The sequence below is a fragment of the Atractosteus spatula genome, chromosome 14 (genome assembly GCF_055471065.1).
Source record: "Atractosteus spatula isolate fAtrSpa1 chromosome 14, fAtrSpa1.hap1, whole genome shotgun sequence".
Lineage (NCBI taxonomy): Eukaryota > Metazoa > Chordata > Actinopteri > Semionotiformes > Lepisosteidae > Atractosteus > Atractosteus spatula.
This window is the reverse complement of record NC_142719.1, coordinates 29,525,593-29,539,667: the sequence shown is the minus strand read 5'-3', so window position 1 is coordinate 29,539,667 and position 14,075 is coordinate 29,525,593. Positions and strand designations below refer to the sequence as shown.

General features: G+C 39.3%; 1 protein-coding gene across 3 annotated transcripts in view; it reads left to right on the top strand.

The window, feature by feature from the left end:
* crebrf (creb3 regulatory factor) overlaps nucleotides 1–13,371 on the top strand; it is a 38,659-nt gene extending 25,288 nt beyond the window's left edge. For all 3 annotated transcript variants that reach the window (XM_088932614.1, XM_088932613.1, XM_088932615.1), the window contains 6 exons: nucleotides 1–1,132; nucleotides 3,120–3,314; nucleotides 3,414–3,603; nucleotides 4,136–4,209; nucleotides 4,516–4,638; nucleotides 4,953–13,371. In XM_088932614.1, coding sequence (XP_088788740.1) covers nucleotides 1–1,132; nucleotides 3,120–3,314; nucleotides 3,414–3,603; nucleotides 4,136–4,209; nucleotides 4,516–4,638; nucleotides 4,953–5,071 — 1,833 coding nt within the window. In that variant the 3' untranslated portion in view covers nucleotides 5,072–13,371. The remainder of the gene's footprint in view (nucleotides 1,133–3,119; nucleotides 3,315–3,413; nucleotides 3,604–4,135; nucleotides 4,210–4,515; nucleotides 4,639–4,952) is intronic.
* Nucleotides 13,372–14,075: the final 704 nt, after the last annotated feature.

Here is a 14,075-nt window from a genome sequence, read left to right as displayed (position 1 = left end):
GACAGAGACATGACTTGCAGGCAAAGTCCAAGAGGTGACATCTTTACCGTGGGTGACTGCAAAGAGATTGAGGGCATGGACCACCTTGCAGAGGTCCTGGACAGTGATCCTATTTACAGCTCGAACTTTGAGCAGTGGGATACGTACTGGGAGGACTTAACCAAGTATACCAAGCTCACCAGCTGTGACATCTGGGGGACGAAAGAGGTGGATTTCTTGGGGCTGGATGATTTCTCCAGCCCCTACCAGGATGAGGAGGTGATTGGGAAGACGCCCACCTTGGCACAGCTGAACAGCGAAGATTCGCAGCCCGTTTGCGACCCCCTCTACCACCCTGACCTACTTGTGAGCCAGAAGCCACACACTCTCAATCCTTCCGTTAATGCGAAGAAAACCTCTTGCCGATTGACGGCCTCGAGTTCGACCTCGATGAGGAACCTGCTGCCAGATTACGCGGATGGCTCCCAGAAGGCCACCAGGCCTGTGCCTTCCAGCACAGAGACCATCTCCAAGACTCAGACACAGAGCTCCAAGATGATATCCTTTCCCTCGGACTCCAAGGACTACGTCCGGAAAGCGAAGGTCAGGATTAACGCGGCTCCGCGCAGACCGATAATGGACGCAGCTCCCTCACAGGCAAACATAACCCTTGAGTCCTCATTTGTCGAGAACCGTACTGCAGTCACTATTGCTGTTACTGCTTCAGTGGTGTCAACCACTACCATTGCAAGGGAGAAGAAAGTGGATAAGCCCAAGGTGGAGGTGGCCCCCATTCCAGAGAATGGTAGCTCCCAAGGGACTTCTCGTGAACTGTTTCCTGTGCCTGGAGGAAGTCAGGAGCTGTACCCAGTCAGCACTCTGGGGCCTGAGCCCTCACAGAAGAAAGAGGAAGAGCACAACTATTCGCTGTTTGTCACAGAGGTCAAACCACCAGCGAGAGTGGAGCCGGAGATGGAGGAGGAGGAAGATGAGGATGAAGCAGATGAGCCGGATTTGGAGGACGAGGACCATGACGAAGGCTTCGGCAGTGAACATGAGCTCTCCGAGAATGAGGAGGAAGAAGAGGAGGAGGAGGAGGAAGACTACGAAGATGATAAAGATGATGACATGAGTGATACCTTCTCTGAGCCAGGTAGAGACACTGCATTTTAATCAACTACATAATTACCTTTTAACTTAATTTGTGGCTTTTTGTGCTGTGCCTCTTCTCAGAGTACTTTGTGATAAGGACAGATTCTAATATGACTAAGCAAAATTAAAATACAAGAGTGTCAGTACCACTGTGTCCTGCAGCAAGAAGAATTTATTGACACTTTATCTTCTGTTTTATATAGTAAAGCAGTCCTATGGAAACAGCATATCATAGCTAGATCATTCATGGAATAATTTGATGGGCCGGAATCTGGAATCTGTGTTGTTTGTGTTGGTAATACCCAATTATGCAAAAACTGTTGAAGTTGCTTTTTTGTAGAGAGGGCAGGATTTTAAACTGTTTTTTATTTTGCAAGGTTATTTAAAATAGAAAACAAATGCATCCAAAAGTTGAGATGCACAATTGATTTGTAAATACTTTCATTCTAATGTAACTTTTTAAGTCACAAGATGACATTTATAGTTCGTTTTTTTCTTTTCTATGCTTCTCTACTTAAAACAAATGATGGAACTGGAGATAAAGAAATAACTTGAAGTTGTATGCCTCTCTTGCCAGCAATTTTAAAATAACAAAAGCTTTATGTAGCTATCTCTCTGGAATATCAACTTTACCATTAGTTTTAAGTGTCTTGATTCGTTAAACATTTTAGTTTAAAGAGAATGATTGGAGTCTGCCCAAGTGTGGGAATGTTTAGCTTATGATAGAACTTTTTTTTTCTGTTGGTAGAGGAAGACATATACAAAGAACAACCGTCTGTCCAGCAGAGATAATGGAATGGATGATTGAGTCGTTTGGCTATTTGACCGTTGTTAGACTTAGCAGAGAATGGCAATTTTTCAGACTGATCTGAGCCATACAGAAAGCTAAGATTTAAAATTGTTTTCATGCATAGTTCTATTGGGTATTTTTGGCTGTATTTAATGATCTCTAAAATACGCAGAATAAATGTAAATGTACTTTTTGTATTCTGTTGCTTATAGCTCTCGAATAATACACTGTGTGAAATTAGCTGTGTTCACACAGTCATGCTGAATGGATTCCCTAAATTGGGGCAGATTTTTTCCATCTGGGTGTGCCATATATGGCATTGCATGTCTGTCTCTGCCATTTTATTCTTTTCCTTTTTTTATTTAATAAAGAAGGAAAATGGAGCTATCAGATATATCACTTTCCCTGCTGAAATGCCAGCCTATTCTTACTCGGCACTTCGTGGGTTCTTTCTATAGCAATTAAAAAAGGAGGCAACTGTCTTTTTAAAAGTCTAGTGTGTTATATTCTGGTGATTGTACCTTTTAAAAGGTATGAATTTAAAACTCTGCTTTAGTTCTGCATTGCTATTTAGTTACAAGCTAATGTTTATGCATATTTGGCATCTTTCAAATGCATTCCATCTTGAGGTGTGCTTTATTTTTCCTGAGTGAGTTACCTCAAAAATAAAAAGCAATCTGAAAAATGATCTCTGTTTGACAGATAGAAACCTATTTACCTGCAGGACAGAGATTTTGCAAAACATTCCTTTAGCTGGGATAGTGAATGCCAGTTGTGTGGATAGCACTAAAGCACAGGCAGAAGAAAGCCTGAGGGTCTCAAAATAGAGTGAAATAGAGTGAACCTTTGTTTCCCCCTTGAAACAACACAAAACAATTCTCCTTTGTAAATTAAAGGCTAATTTAATCTGGCTGATAACCAGCAACTAAAAACAGATCTTTGGAGCCCGTTACAAAGAGTTTTCAAAACTCATTACAAAGGACTTTCAGAAAACCATGTTAGCGAAATGAGGGCATTTTAGCGGGACCTAACTGATCTGTCAGCTGACTCCAAAAAGTAGAATAGTGAATTATCCTACACTGCATAACAACACAATTTCACTACAGCCCACAAATTCTTACCTCACTGTTTATGCCAGCATTAAAAATGAGAACTTTGCTTGGCTGTGTGACGTGATGGAGGCCCTGTTGTTCTCCAGGCTGCGATAATGACCCCGTGGAGGAAGTGAAGGGGGTGACACCGGGTTTCTCCAGGAAGAGGGGCAAACGGAGGTACTTCTGGGAGTACAGTGAGCAGCTCACCCCTTCCAAGCAGGAGCGCATGCTGAAGCCCTCCGAGTGGGACAGGGACACGCTCCCCAGCAACATGTACCAGAAGAACGGCCTTCACCATGGTGAGAATCAGCTCCGTGCTCCGTGCGCCCTGACGAGGGACCCGGGCCGCTACAGTTCCAGCTCTCATGCCGCCCTCGCTGCTCTTGTCCTGCAAACAGGAAAGTACACGGTGAAGAAGTCCCGTCGCACCGACGTGGAGGACCTCACTCCTAACCCCAGGAAGCTGCTGCAGATTGGGAACGAGCTTCGCAAGCTCAACAAGGTGATCAGTGACCTGACCCCCGTGAGTGAGCTGCCGCTGACGGCTAGGCCTCGGTCCCGCAAGGAGAAGAACAAGCTGGCCTCCAGGTACCATCTCTTGTCCTCTAGCCTTTGGTGCTCCCCCATCCGCATTTAGAAAGTTGGGAGGTGTAGCTGCTGGATGTGCTTGTGTCGAGCAGCTCTTGCTCAGATTGCTTTAGACTTTCATTGTCGTCGCTGAGATTCAGCAGCATACGATGATGCTTATAGCAGCATGTACAGATAGCAGCAGGATCCACCGATGCACACAGTATTAGTGTCTCCTGATGCTAGCTTGCCTTGTGTTCCAAAGGTGAAGCGCAGAAGGAAGGGAGAGGCTGCAGGTTGGAAAGGGGAATCGGGGTTGATCTTCATATCAGAGGACCCCAGTTGGCCTCGCCTCATTTATCGGTTTATCTTAACAGCTGTCTTTCGGCCCTGTCTGTTTAGTTACAGTAACCTGTTAGTGCAACAGTTATTTACTAACCAGTCAAAAGTGGTTTATGTTTTGAGGAATAGTGGTTAACTAATTATGGATGGTGACCCCTAGCCTGCCACCTTATTAACTAAATGATCATTTCTTATCTTTTATCTCCTTTAGGGCATGTCGACTGAAGAAGAAGGCACAATACGAGGCCAATAAAGTCAAGCTTTGGGGTCTCAATACAGAATATGGTAAGGAGAAATAAATTCTCTTTTGTACTTAATTTATTTTAAGACCTTATGTGCAGAACTGTGCACATTATGTGTGTATTTCAAATGTCATTGCTTTATATTCGTTTTTAAGGTCACTGCAAAAATAACACTAGCATTAACGCAACTGTTTCCTGTTCCTGTTTATTTCTGAAATATAATTACTTTTTTAAAATCCGAAGATGTTTATGTGGAGCAGGGACACAGCTAGGCAAATATCAAGCTAATCAGAAACAGAAAAGGGCAAACGATGAAAGCCTTTTCTTTTTTTTTTGTTCTCGGAAACAGATCGTCTCCTCTTTGTGATTAACGCCATTAAAGAAGAGATTGTCAACAGGGTGCAGAGCCTGAAAGAGGACAAGGGAACAAGCATGAGTGAAAAACTAGACAGACTCATTAAAGAAACTCTTGGTAAGAAATATGTTGGTGTGCTGGCAGAATAGGCCCTGTTGGAGTACAAAATCAATCTTTTCAATTATCATCTGTTGCTTTTTGCATTGCAGTGGTAGCTTAAAAAAAGCTTTTTTCTCTAGTGCACCTGAATATTAGTACAGTACAGCGACATCTTGGATGTAATATTAAAGGCCTTCAAAGTGTTGTCCTTCACTTAGTGAATACAGCATATGTTCCTTGCAAAGATCCTCTCCTTTTAAGACCTTAATGTATTTTGTTTTAATGTATTTAATCCTGCGCTGTCATCGTAACCAGTACTTTAACTTTCCCAGTGAGGTCTCCCGTCGCTGGCCAGACGTCCGAGTTTGTGAACCAGATCCTGGAGAACACAGCTGGGGGGGACCCCACAGGAGGCCTCGTGGGGCTCCGCGTGCCAACTTCTAAGGTGTAGCCAGCCTGTACAGGGCAGGGAGGAAAGCCCAGATCAGGCAGAAACGTCCACACCTTTTGTGTCGCACACTGTAACACTGTTACGTTTTGCATGTTAATTTCCATCAAGGAACACATCTACAGGCTTACTATATTGATATTTATATATTCTGAAGTGAACAAATCAACAATACAGCATACAGGATCTCTGCATAATTTGTGTTTTACACCTGCCGTCTGTGAACGTGGCTAGCAAATGCCATCTCGGTTCCACCGGTCACATGTTTCCAACACCAGTAGGCAAGGAGAACAGGAAAAATACCTGCCGCTAGTTTATACCACCAAACAACAACAAACAGGCAATCAGCAGCGATTAGTATAGGCGTTTACTGTGGTATTTACAGAACTACTGCAGCAACGCCCAATTTAACCACCGTTACAAAAACCAAAAGCTCTCCATGCTCAAGAAATGCGCTTTGTGCATATAGAAGGAGCATCAAATTTTATAGCTGGTTGAGATCAGCTTAATGTGGATGCAGGGTGTGCAATGCGTATTAAAAAGGAAAATGTTGGGATAGTCTGGAGTTATCTGGAGTAGAGTTTAATGTGCTCTGATTCTTCCCAGAGAGTTCTGGTGCTGTAAGATTCCATTATCCCCTTTCTTTGCTAGCGTAGCGCAGTTTCCAAAGGCCTGGAGGCTGGGAAGGGGTGATGGATCCCATTGCTCTGTGTGTGTGGTAATGCATAGGTGTGTAAGCAAGATGGTAATGACAGACATTCTCTTCCATATGCTTTGGTTCTGATCACTTCACAGTTGTGAGCTCTGCCAGTGTAGAGGAGACAAAGAATTTGAAATTCCTAAGTTAATATAAATAGTAATATGTAACTTCATATGTGTTTGTACAAAGTAATATTCATTGTGCCTTGTATTTAAGATGCGATATATATAAAAAAATCCCTGAGGTTGGAAAAAGTATACTTCTTAAAAAGGAAAGCGTCAGAAAGATGTATAGTGGGTGAATTGTGGATTTGTAATGTATTTTAGCTCTTTAAACTATTTTGAATGTACATAGGAACATGTGGAAAAATGTAGATATATGCCACAGAGTCTGTGCTTTGTATCATAGGAAGGCTCTGAAAAATAAAAAAAACAATTTTTGGTTTTCGGTACTAGACCGGGAAAAAAAAGAACTATTTGCACACTATATTTTGATTGTTTTTTGTACCAAAGACGAATGCAACAAACATGGCGAATAGCCAGTTGAAGTAAGGTTTTGCACAGCTTACCTGACACCGTATTGAATGTAGGAAACACAGTAGGGTCAGGGATATTCTACGAACTGTGAATTTTTTGCTTGGGTCCAATTATCTACAGAAGGAGCATTCATACACACTTTACATAAGTTTGCTGTTCCTCTTGTTGGCTTCTCAAGTAGATAAAATGATTTAGGAAGTTTAGAGTTTTTTCCTTAAGTAGATTTCTGCAGTGTGTATTCTACTGCCTTTTTTTAAGGAAAGTAATAAGAACGTTGGAAAGATGAAGCATTTAAATGTATAATTTTATTTAGCATGTTTGTAAAATATTACCAGAAATAACCAAAAGGTATAGTATTTGTATAGTTTATATATGTAAGAGAAGAAGAAAAAATATATATAATACCTATTCCTAAGTTGCCACTTTTTCAATTAATGTATTGTCGAGCATGATAAATTTCTAAAGATCTGTATACTTCATATTCAAAGGTTTAAAAAGTAAAAAAATCTCGATTTTATATATTTTTGTACAGATAGGCTTTACCTTTTTGTTGATGTTGCAGATTATTCCATTTAAAATCTATTTAAAGATAAAGTAAAGCTTTTGCTATGTGTTTGCACTGTATAGTAACCTGAGGTTATCTTCTGTGTTTTGGTAATAAAAACCATAAATTGCTATAGTTTCCTAGAGGGAGTTAAGATTAACGGCATGGGTTAAATATTATTCTGGTTTCTTTGGTTTTTCAGAAATATAGATTGACCTGTAGGATTGACTGATCCGTCTTAATACTGAATGAGCACCAAAATGCACTTTTTGATGTGGGAAACCCACAGTTAGGGAAGTAAAAGTATGAAAAGAAGGTTGCTTCATGTACAGTTTTATATATGTATATATATTATTTGTATGACATCTGCACTTATTGAAGTGGGTTGAGGGCTGTTGTATTAATTCTCAGGGGTGTGGCTATACATTGTATTGTCCAGTCCTGTTATTATTTTTCTTAACGTTACTTCATTATCTAAAAACACCCCTCCTACCTTGCACTCTTGTGAGGGTGAGCCGCACTGTTGTCACCAGTAAACTGTGGGATCTCCATTCATTTCCATAAAATCTGTTTTTTTTTTTAATCCAACTAGCTGTTGTTGACAGGGGTAATCGTCTGCTAGAATTATAATTTCATCCAGGTCGCACACAGGTTCACCAGCCTCCACAGGAGGTTTAGCAGACATAATGCCTAAAACGTGCTGATCCATTCTGATAGCAATGCCAAGGAAATTGTTCATCTTACCCAGTGCAGGAAACAAATCTTGGATATTGGAAACCGTTTTTTTCCCCTTACCCAGAACATATTTTACTCGGGCACCTACAAAGCAAAATGAATGGAATCGCAAACCAGGATGAAAAAGTTTTAAAAATCCCCTTTTGTTAGGAGAATTTCAGTCTTTCAGCATAATGCAAGCTAACTGTAGATTTATGTCTGAGAGCTAACTAGAGAGCTAGGGGCTCTGCTATAGTAGGATTCAGCAACCGTGAATTTGATTTTTTGTTTCTTTTTGAGCTGCGGTCAGTGTAATCTTGCTTTCTTGTCAAAGTAAGGAGAAGTAGGAGGTGACATTCTCCCTAACAATTTCCAGCTGTGTCAATCCATGATCAGAATGCCACCTACAGTATTAGGATCCTAACAGCCTGGAGCATGTTCCCAAAAGTCGAGGACGCCGTTGCAGCACACAAGGACGGTCTAGAAACGTGATTTAACCTCGCCAGCAGGTTGTTGAATGTTAGGAGGAATCCAGAGAACCTGGCCTCACCAGTCAGGACCATGGCGGAACATCCAAGCTCCACCAAAGGTGCTCCAGTTTGGGATTAATGAGCCCAGAGCTGTACTGACCACCACACCACTGTGTTGTCTACAGCTTCTAATTGTAAAGAAACAATAATGACTATGCATTGAATGCAATCCGCAGATGGTCTTAGAACAAGCATGACATTTGCCTTGGTGTTGAAAGGGAACATACACATTGGACTGTGTTTAGTACTGTTTTCTTTATTTCACTGGTTTTCTCAAATGCTGTTGGCTCGGTCCTTTGCTCTTCCTGCTTACAGTTGAAAAAGCTAATTCTGTGTAATAACTGATTAGAGTCAGATTCTTTTCCATATAGCATAAGCTCTTTTGGAAGCTCTTGTTTTCTTTTTTGTCTAAAAATTTAATTTTGCACAAAAGTGATGTGTCCTTTAAGAAGGGAGAGATGGGTGAGCAGGGGTGCCTTTTGTTTGAAACCAGAATTCTATTTAAGCATGCACAATATTTTCTTCTTTTTCTTCTGTGTAATCTAGATAGCGTAGTCTACACCGTCCATAAGTTTGTCTTTATTTCAGTGTTTCACTTTGTAAATAAAATAAGCTGAGATTTACCTTTTTAAATGTTGAGTTTATATAATGCGTTAAATATATTTGGAAAAAAAAGAAGAAAGCACTTTGTTGAAAAAAGAGTAAAGAAAAAAGTCTAGCATTTTTTTTCTTTTGTATATTCCTTCCATTTGCTGCTAAACCTGGGCTAGTCTGAACGCTGCGATGATACTTGACTTCAATAATACTGGCAGGACAGCTTAGGAGAGAAGTCTAGAGAAGTGGGCAGCCGACCTTTTATTCCAAGGTTATGTTCCAGTGACTTGGACGTCATAAGTCTTTTGCCTTCAGTAGAGTTTTCCTATGGAAATCAAGTCTGCTTGGGGTTCTCTTCAGGTTGATGTACAGTGTAGACACGTCTGTTTTGGACGTCTCCATGTTATTGATTGTTTTTAATTTCTTATTTTATTTCATTTTATTGAGAAAGAAAAAAAAGTACAATGTGTCCAGGAGTATTTTACAGAAGCTCTGTCTTGTGAATGGTTTAAGCTAAATAAAAAAAACAATCTTTGTACTGTATGTAAAGGAGGTTTGTAAGGGAGGGAAACAATCAGAAGCTCTTTGCCTCCACAACCTCATTTCCATTCACAAGTTTACGTATAAAATAGTTCTGCTTTGGCAACTTACACAGGCTGCACTGACAACCGATGCAGTCCGGCCTGTTTGAAATGATAAAGCAATTATAATTTTGTAAAAACAAAATACGATGTATTTGTCAAGTGTTAACGAAAAAGAATTTGATATCATTAAAGCATTTGTCAAATATTTTTCCCATGGGCTGTATGGCAGTATAATTATTGCTATTTTTCCAGCACCAGTAAAGTGTTCTTGCGGGTTTTCACGTTTAACATGATGAACGCAAGCTGTGCAGCTTTACATTTTAACCAGGGGACTCTGTGGCATTTAAGCAGTTTAGAAAATGGTTGTTAATTCAATGCCAGTACCTTCTATTTCTGCTTCCTCTATTGACCTTAAGAAACATATAAATATATATTCTAATTTTGTCAAAAAAAACATCCTTAACAGAGAAAACAGGAGAAGTGTATGTGTTTATTTTTTTTTAATTCTTATTTTGTACTTTTGGCACGCTTACAGTACATTGTCCAGTTTGTAGTGTATATGATAATAATGCTGACAATAAATAGTCTACTGTTGAAGGTGCACTATGCAGATTTTACTCTTGTGAGTAAGGCAGTACATTGCTTTAGTTTTTAACTTTCCATGTGTAGGAAACAGGAGCTTTTACCTGTTTGCTTTACAAGACATCAAACCTAGTCCTATGGATATTAGTTTGGTCAATTCTGCAAATGACCAGCAAGGTCAAGAGACTTTGGCAGGTCTGACTAGACTTTAGTGCGTTTATTGAGAACTGAAGGCAACTCAAAATTGTTGGATGTTTTTTTTTCCGTAGAGAGCAGTCTCATAATACATGCTTGCAAAATGTCTTAATGATGTTCAGTAAACTTCTGCTTCAAAAGCTTTTTTAACCAGAGGAATGCTGTAGCTGTATTTTTGGGGGGTGAGGGGCATTTGTGAACATATGGACTCAAAAATGTGGATTCTGCATTAAACGTTTTATCCATTTTAAAATTACATACACTTCCCAGATTGAACCACTCTTGTTACAGGAATCGTGTGATAGTACTTACGATGTACAGTGTCACCTCTGTCATTTTTTGTCCTTTGTATGTCATTTGTCAGAGGTGTCAGTTTGCCTTAAGAGATACACGAAGACAGAATTTGTTCTCAAAATCAGACAGGTCTTGTGAGCTTTTTCTATAGCAGTGGCTTTGAAAGCAGGTCCTCCTGATAGAAAGTTTTTTCTGAACTCTAAGAATGTATTAGCCTTGACCCCCCAGTCCATGTGCCCTTAATTCTGAGTAGGTGTGTTATATAGAGTGGCATTAAAAATACAATAAATTAATATCGTGACCAATACCATTTGTTGCATTTTTAATGGCACTCGGTATATTTTGGGAGATGTAAGTTACAGAATGCACATTCAAAGAATATACAAGGATTAAAGATGGGTTATCTGATTTCTGCCAGCACAAGGAGAAGGCCATTTATTTTTTTATGAAATCAATATGAGTCCATATGCATTGTATTTCTAAATCCACTAATTCAAATTAAAAGTACAAACACAATTTACCAGAATATATCCACTGCATTGCAGTGGGTTTCACAATTAAAACCTATTTTTAATACAACAAATTGATGCCTGCTTTAACAGGTGCCTTACTTAAGAGAGAAAAATGTTCAAGTTTTCTTATTTGATCGTTAAATGTTTGACATAAATATCTGATTTTGTGATTAAGCTGAGTTAGCCCATCATGCCAAGAATTTTGGACAGTTTTGAAGAAGTGTGATGGCTTTCTGTTGAAATCTGTACTTGGTCTGTTTCAGGCACAGTTTTCACTAAAAGTTGAGCCTCCAGCAGAATGTAGTCTTCCGTGAGAGGATTGATACAAATCAGACTAAAAATAGCAAAGATGTGTCCAGTTTAACAATGGGTAAAACAATCCAAAGAGTGCTGAAATTTTGATTCAGAATAATTTAAGCATTTTTTTCTCATTCAAGATTTCTGTATGTTCTGTGGTTAACTTATTTTATTTCTGTAAAACAGATATTTTGTATTTCTTTTGTATTTATGGTCTAAATCTGTAATTTATTGCACAAGTTTGAATTTAGATGAAACGTTTTGCCTTTTGAATTCCTCTTTACCACTTTCTTTTCTGTCGTTTTCTTTTGTTCCCCCTCTTTCTTTCCTAAAACAAAAAACAAAACAAAAACTTGTGTTCTACTTCCCAAAAGGAATGTTAGAAAGGGGATGTGGGACTGGGACAAGCAGGGATGTTGAAATGAAGTCTTAATTTACAGATGCTTTTAAACGTATCAAAAGGAAGGACAAGGCTAAACCTTTTATTTTGTGTCCCTTCAAAAATTAACATATATATGTGCCTACTGACTCTGTGCATTTGACTTTCAGTAAATACTTTTCTGTATCATTTGCTGTCTACAGTTTAATTTTAAATACAAAAGCACATGGCCTTTTGCAGCTGTTCACCAGTGAACAGTAGAGGTTCAAATGGTAAACGACACAAAACAGGGTAGCCCTGTTGACTTCCGATTGAATCTGTAAATGCTTCTTAAGCAACCCTTTTGGTTCCAGACATGCATGGTCTGTCTTTTCACATTTTCTGCTGTAGAAGTGTTGGGAGGTGTACAGGAACCTCTATTGAAACAGTCAGCATTGATTTATCAGACTGTGAAGCCCAAAATCGTGACCTGAACTGACGTTTTGAACATTTTTAGTAGTGTTCTGACGTATAAACTAACTTGTCATGAGCACAGCTACGGAAATGAAAAGCTAAATCCGCTTAAAATGCAAAGGGCTTCTTCCAGAGTAAATGTACTAGATTAAAAGGTTTTCACTTTACTTTGATGTGAAAGTGCAAGCAGCGCCACATCAGTAAATCAGTGAATATGAGAAGTCATGAATATCCCCAGAAAAGTGTTGCTCAGCAGCTTTCTTGATGAGCACCTTCACAGAAAGTAGAATTTCAAGCTGTGAAGTTCATAAAGCATTAGCATGGTGGTAGATGTGTAAGACCTTAAGCAGCTTGTCGTAAGATGATGTCATATGAATTTAGCCCTTTAATGAGGGTTTAATAAAGACACGTTACACTGAAGAGCTCAGACAGCTGGTTTTGTACTGTGCTTAATCTGATGACGTCCGTTTGGGTCACTATTGTTGTTTGGCGCACATCTGTTTATCAGTAAAGTGTCAGCTCTGACATCTTAGTACCTGACACCAGCGACATTGTACAGGGACCACCATACATGAAACCGAAATAAAAACTCCTCACAATACACATGACATTGTATTTCTGTACCCGGCAATGAATTACATTTCCTTCCAAACTTTAAACAAAGGAAAGACCGATATTTAAAAATACAATGAAAGTAAAATCAAATGTCACAAAAAGGCAAAACTTAATTCCATACAACATTTTAAGACAGGCAATTGAAGTAATGTCCTTTTTAAAAATAAAACAAACCATGCCCTCACACAGACGCTTTTAACGTTGTATGGTACGTTACTCCTAGATGAATAGCATGGGGTTTGTTAATAGGTAGTACTGTTGTGTGTACTTCCCAGGTGTAACTTTGTATCTCATTAGGAAGGCTGTACTTCATTGCTAAATGCTCTGTAATAGAACTTTGGTGACATTTTAAGCAAATCTGCAGTTGTGTATCCTGCTGAAACTAACAATAACTTGATCCTACTAGTCATGTCTATATCTGTAGCTCACATATATGCCTGTTGAACACAATATCTAAACAGTTGTTATGTTTATGTTGTTTAATTGTTGTGCTGTTTTTTTTTCTCGAGGCACAGTTATCATTATTAGAGAAAAATCACTGGATAACAAACACCATGTATATGTACAGAAGTAAATTAGACTGAGTTCGATCTTAATCGATTTTTTTAAAGGATCCTTTATATGCGTAATTGTGCCTCTTGGTTTTCTCTTTCTTTATTCTTTTTTTTTATTTCACCGCATTGTATCAGCCCGGAGTTGGTACCACAGTTGCTTGTAACCATGATAGTCTAATTCCATTATTGTTTTTAATACAAAAATAAATGTTAGAAACGATATTGCCATTTGTGTTTTTACTGCTTTCTTTTAACAGTGTCCGTGCCCTTCCACATTCGAGACTTGTTCTATGTCACAGATCCACATTCCGAGTTGTGCGGTTTTAATCCCAGGTTGTGTTTCAAGCTGTCCCTTGCTCTATTGTATTAAAAGAGGATGTCATGTCTGTCTGCTGGCTTGAGTACTTTTCCATGCCTTAGACCCCATTTCAAACCCACATAAATGCCATGAAAAATAATATACTGTACTTGACTGTTATTCATCCATCTATTTTCTAACCACTTCATCCAATACTGGGTCACAGGGGAGCTAGAGCCTATCCCAGCAAACAACAGGCACAAGGTAGGATACTTGGATGTATCGCCAGAGACCATTGCAGGGCACATAAAGGCACAGACTCACACAAGTTTTCCCAGAAGCCAATAACCTACCGGTATCTCTTTGGACTGTGGGTGGAAACCCACGTGAACGTGAGGAGAACATACAAACTCCACACAGACAGTGCCCCAGGAATTGTACCCAGGGCTCCAGCGTTGTGAGGTGGCGATGCTAACCACTGCGCCACTGTGCTGCCCTCGACTCGTATGCTTAACTTAAAAGAAAACATCAAAAAAGTGGCAAAGGCTTTTTAATAATTCAAATTATGTGAATATTATAATAAGAGTTATTGTAATAACTCTTTTTTGCCTGTTTCTGGCTTGGGA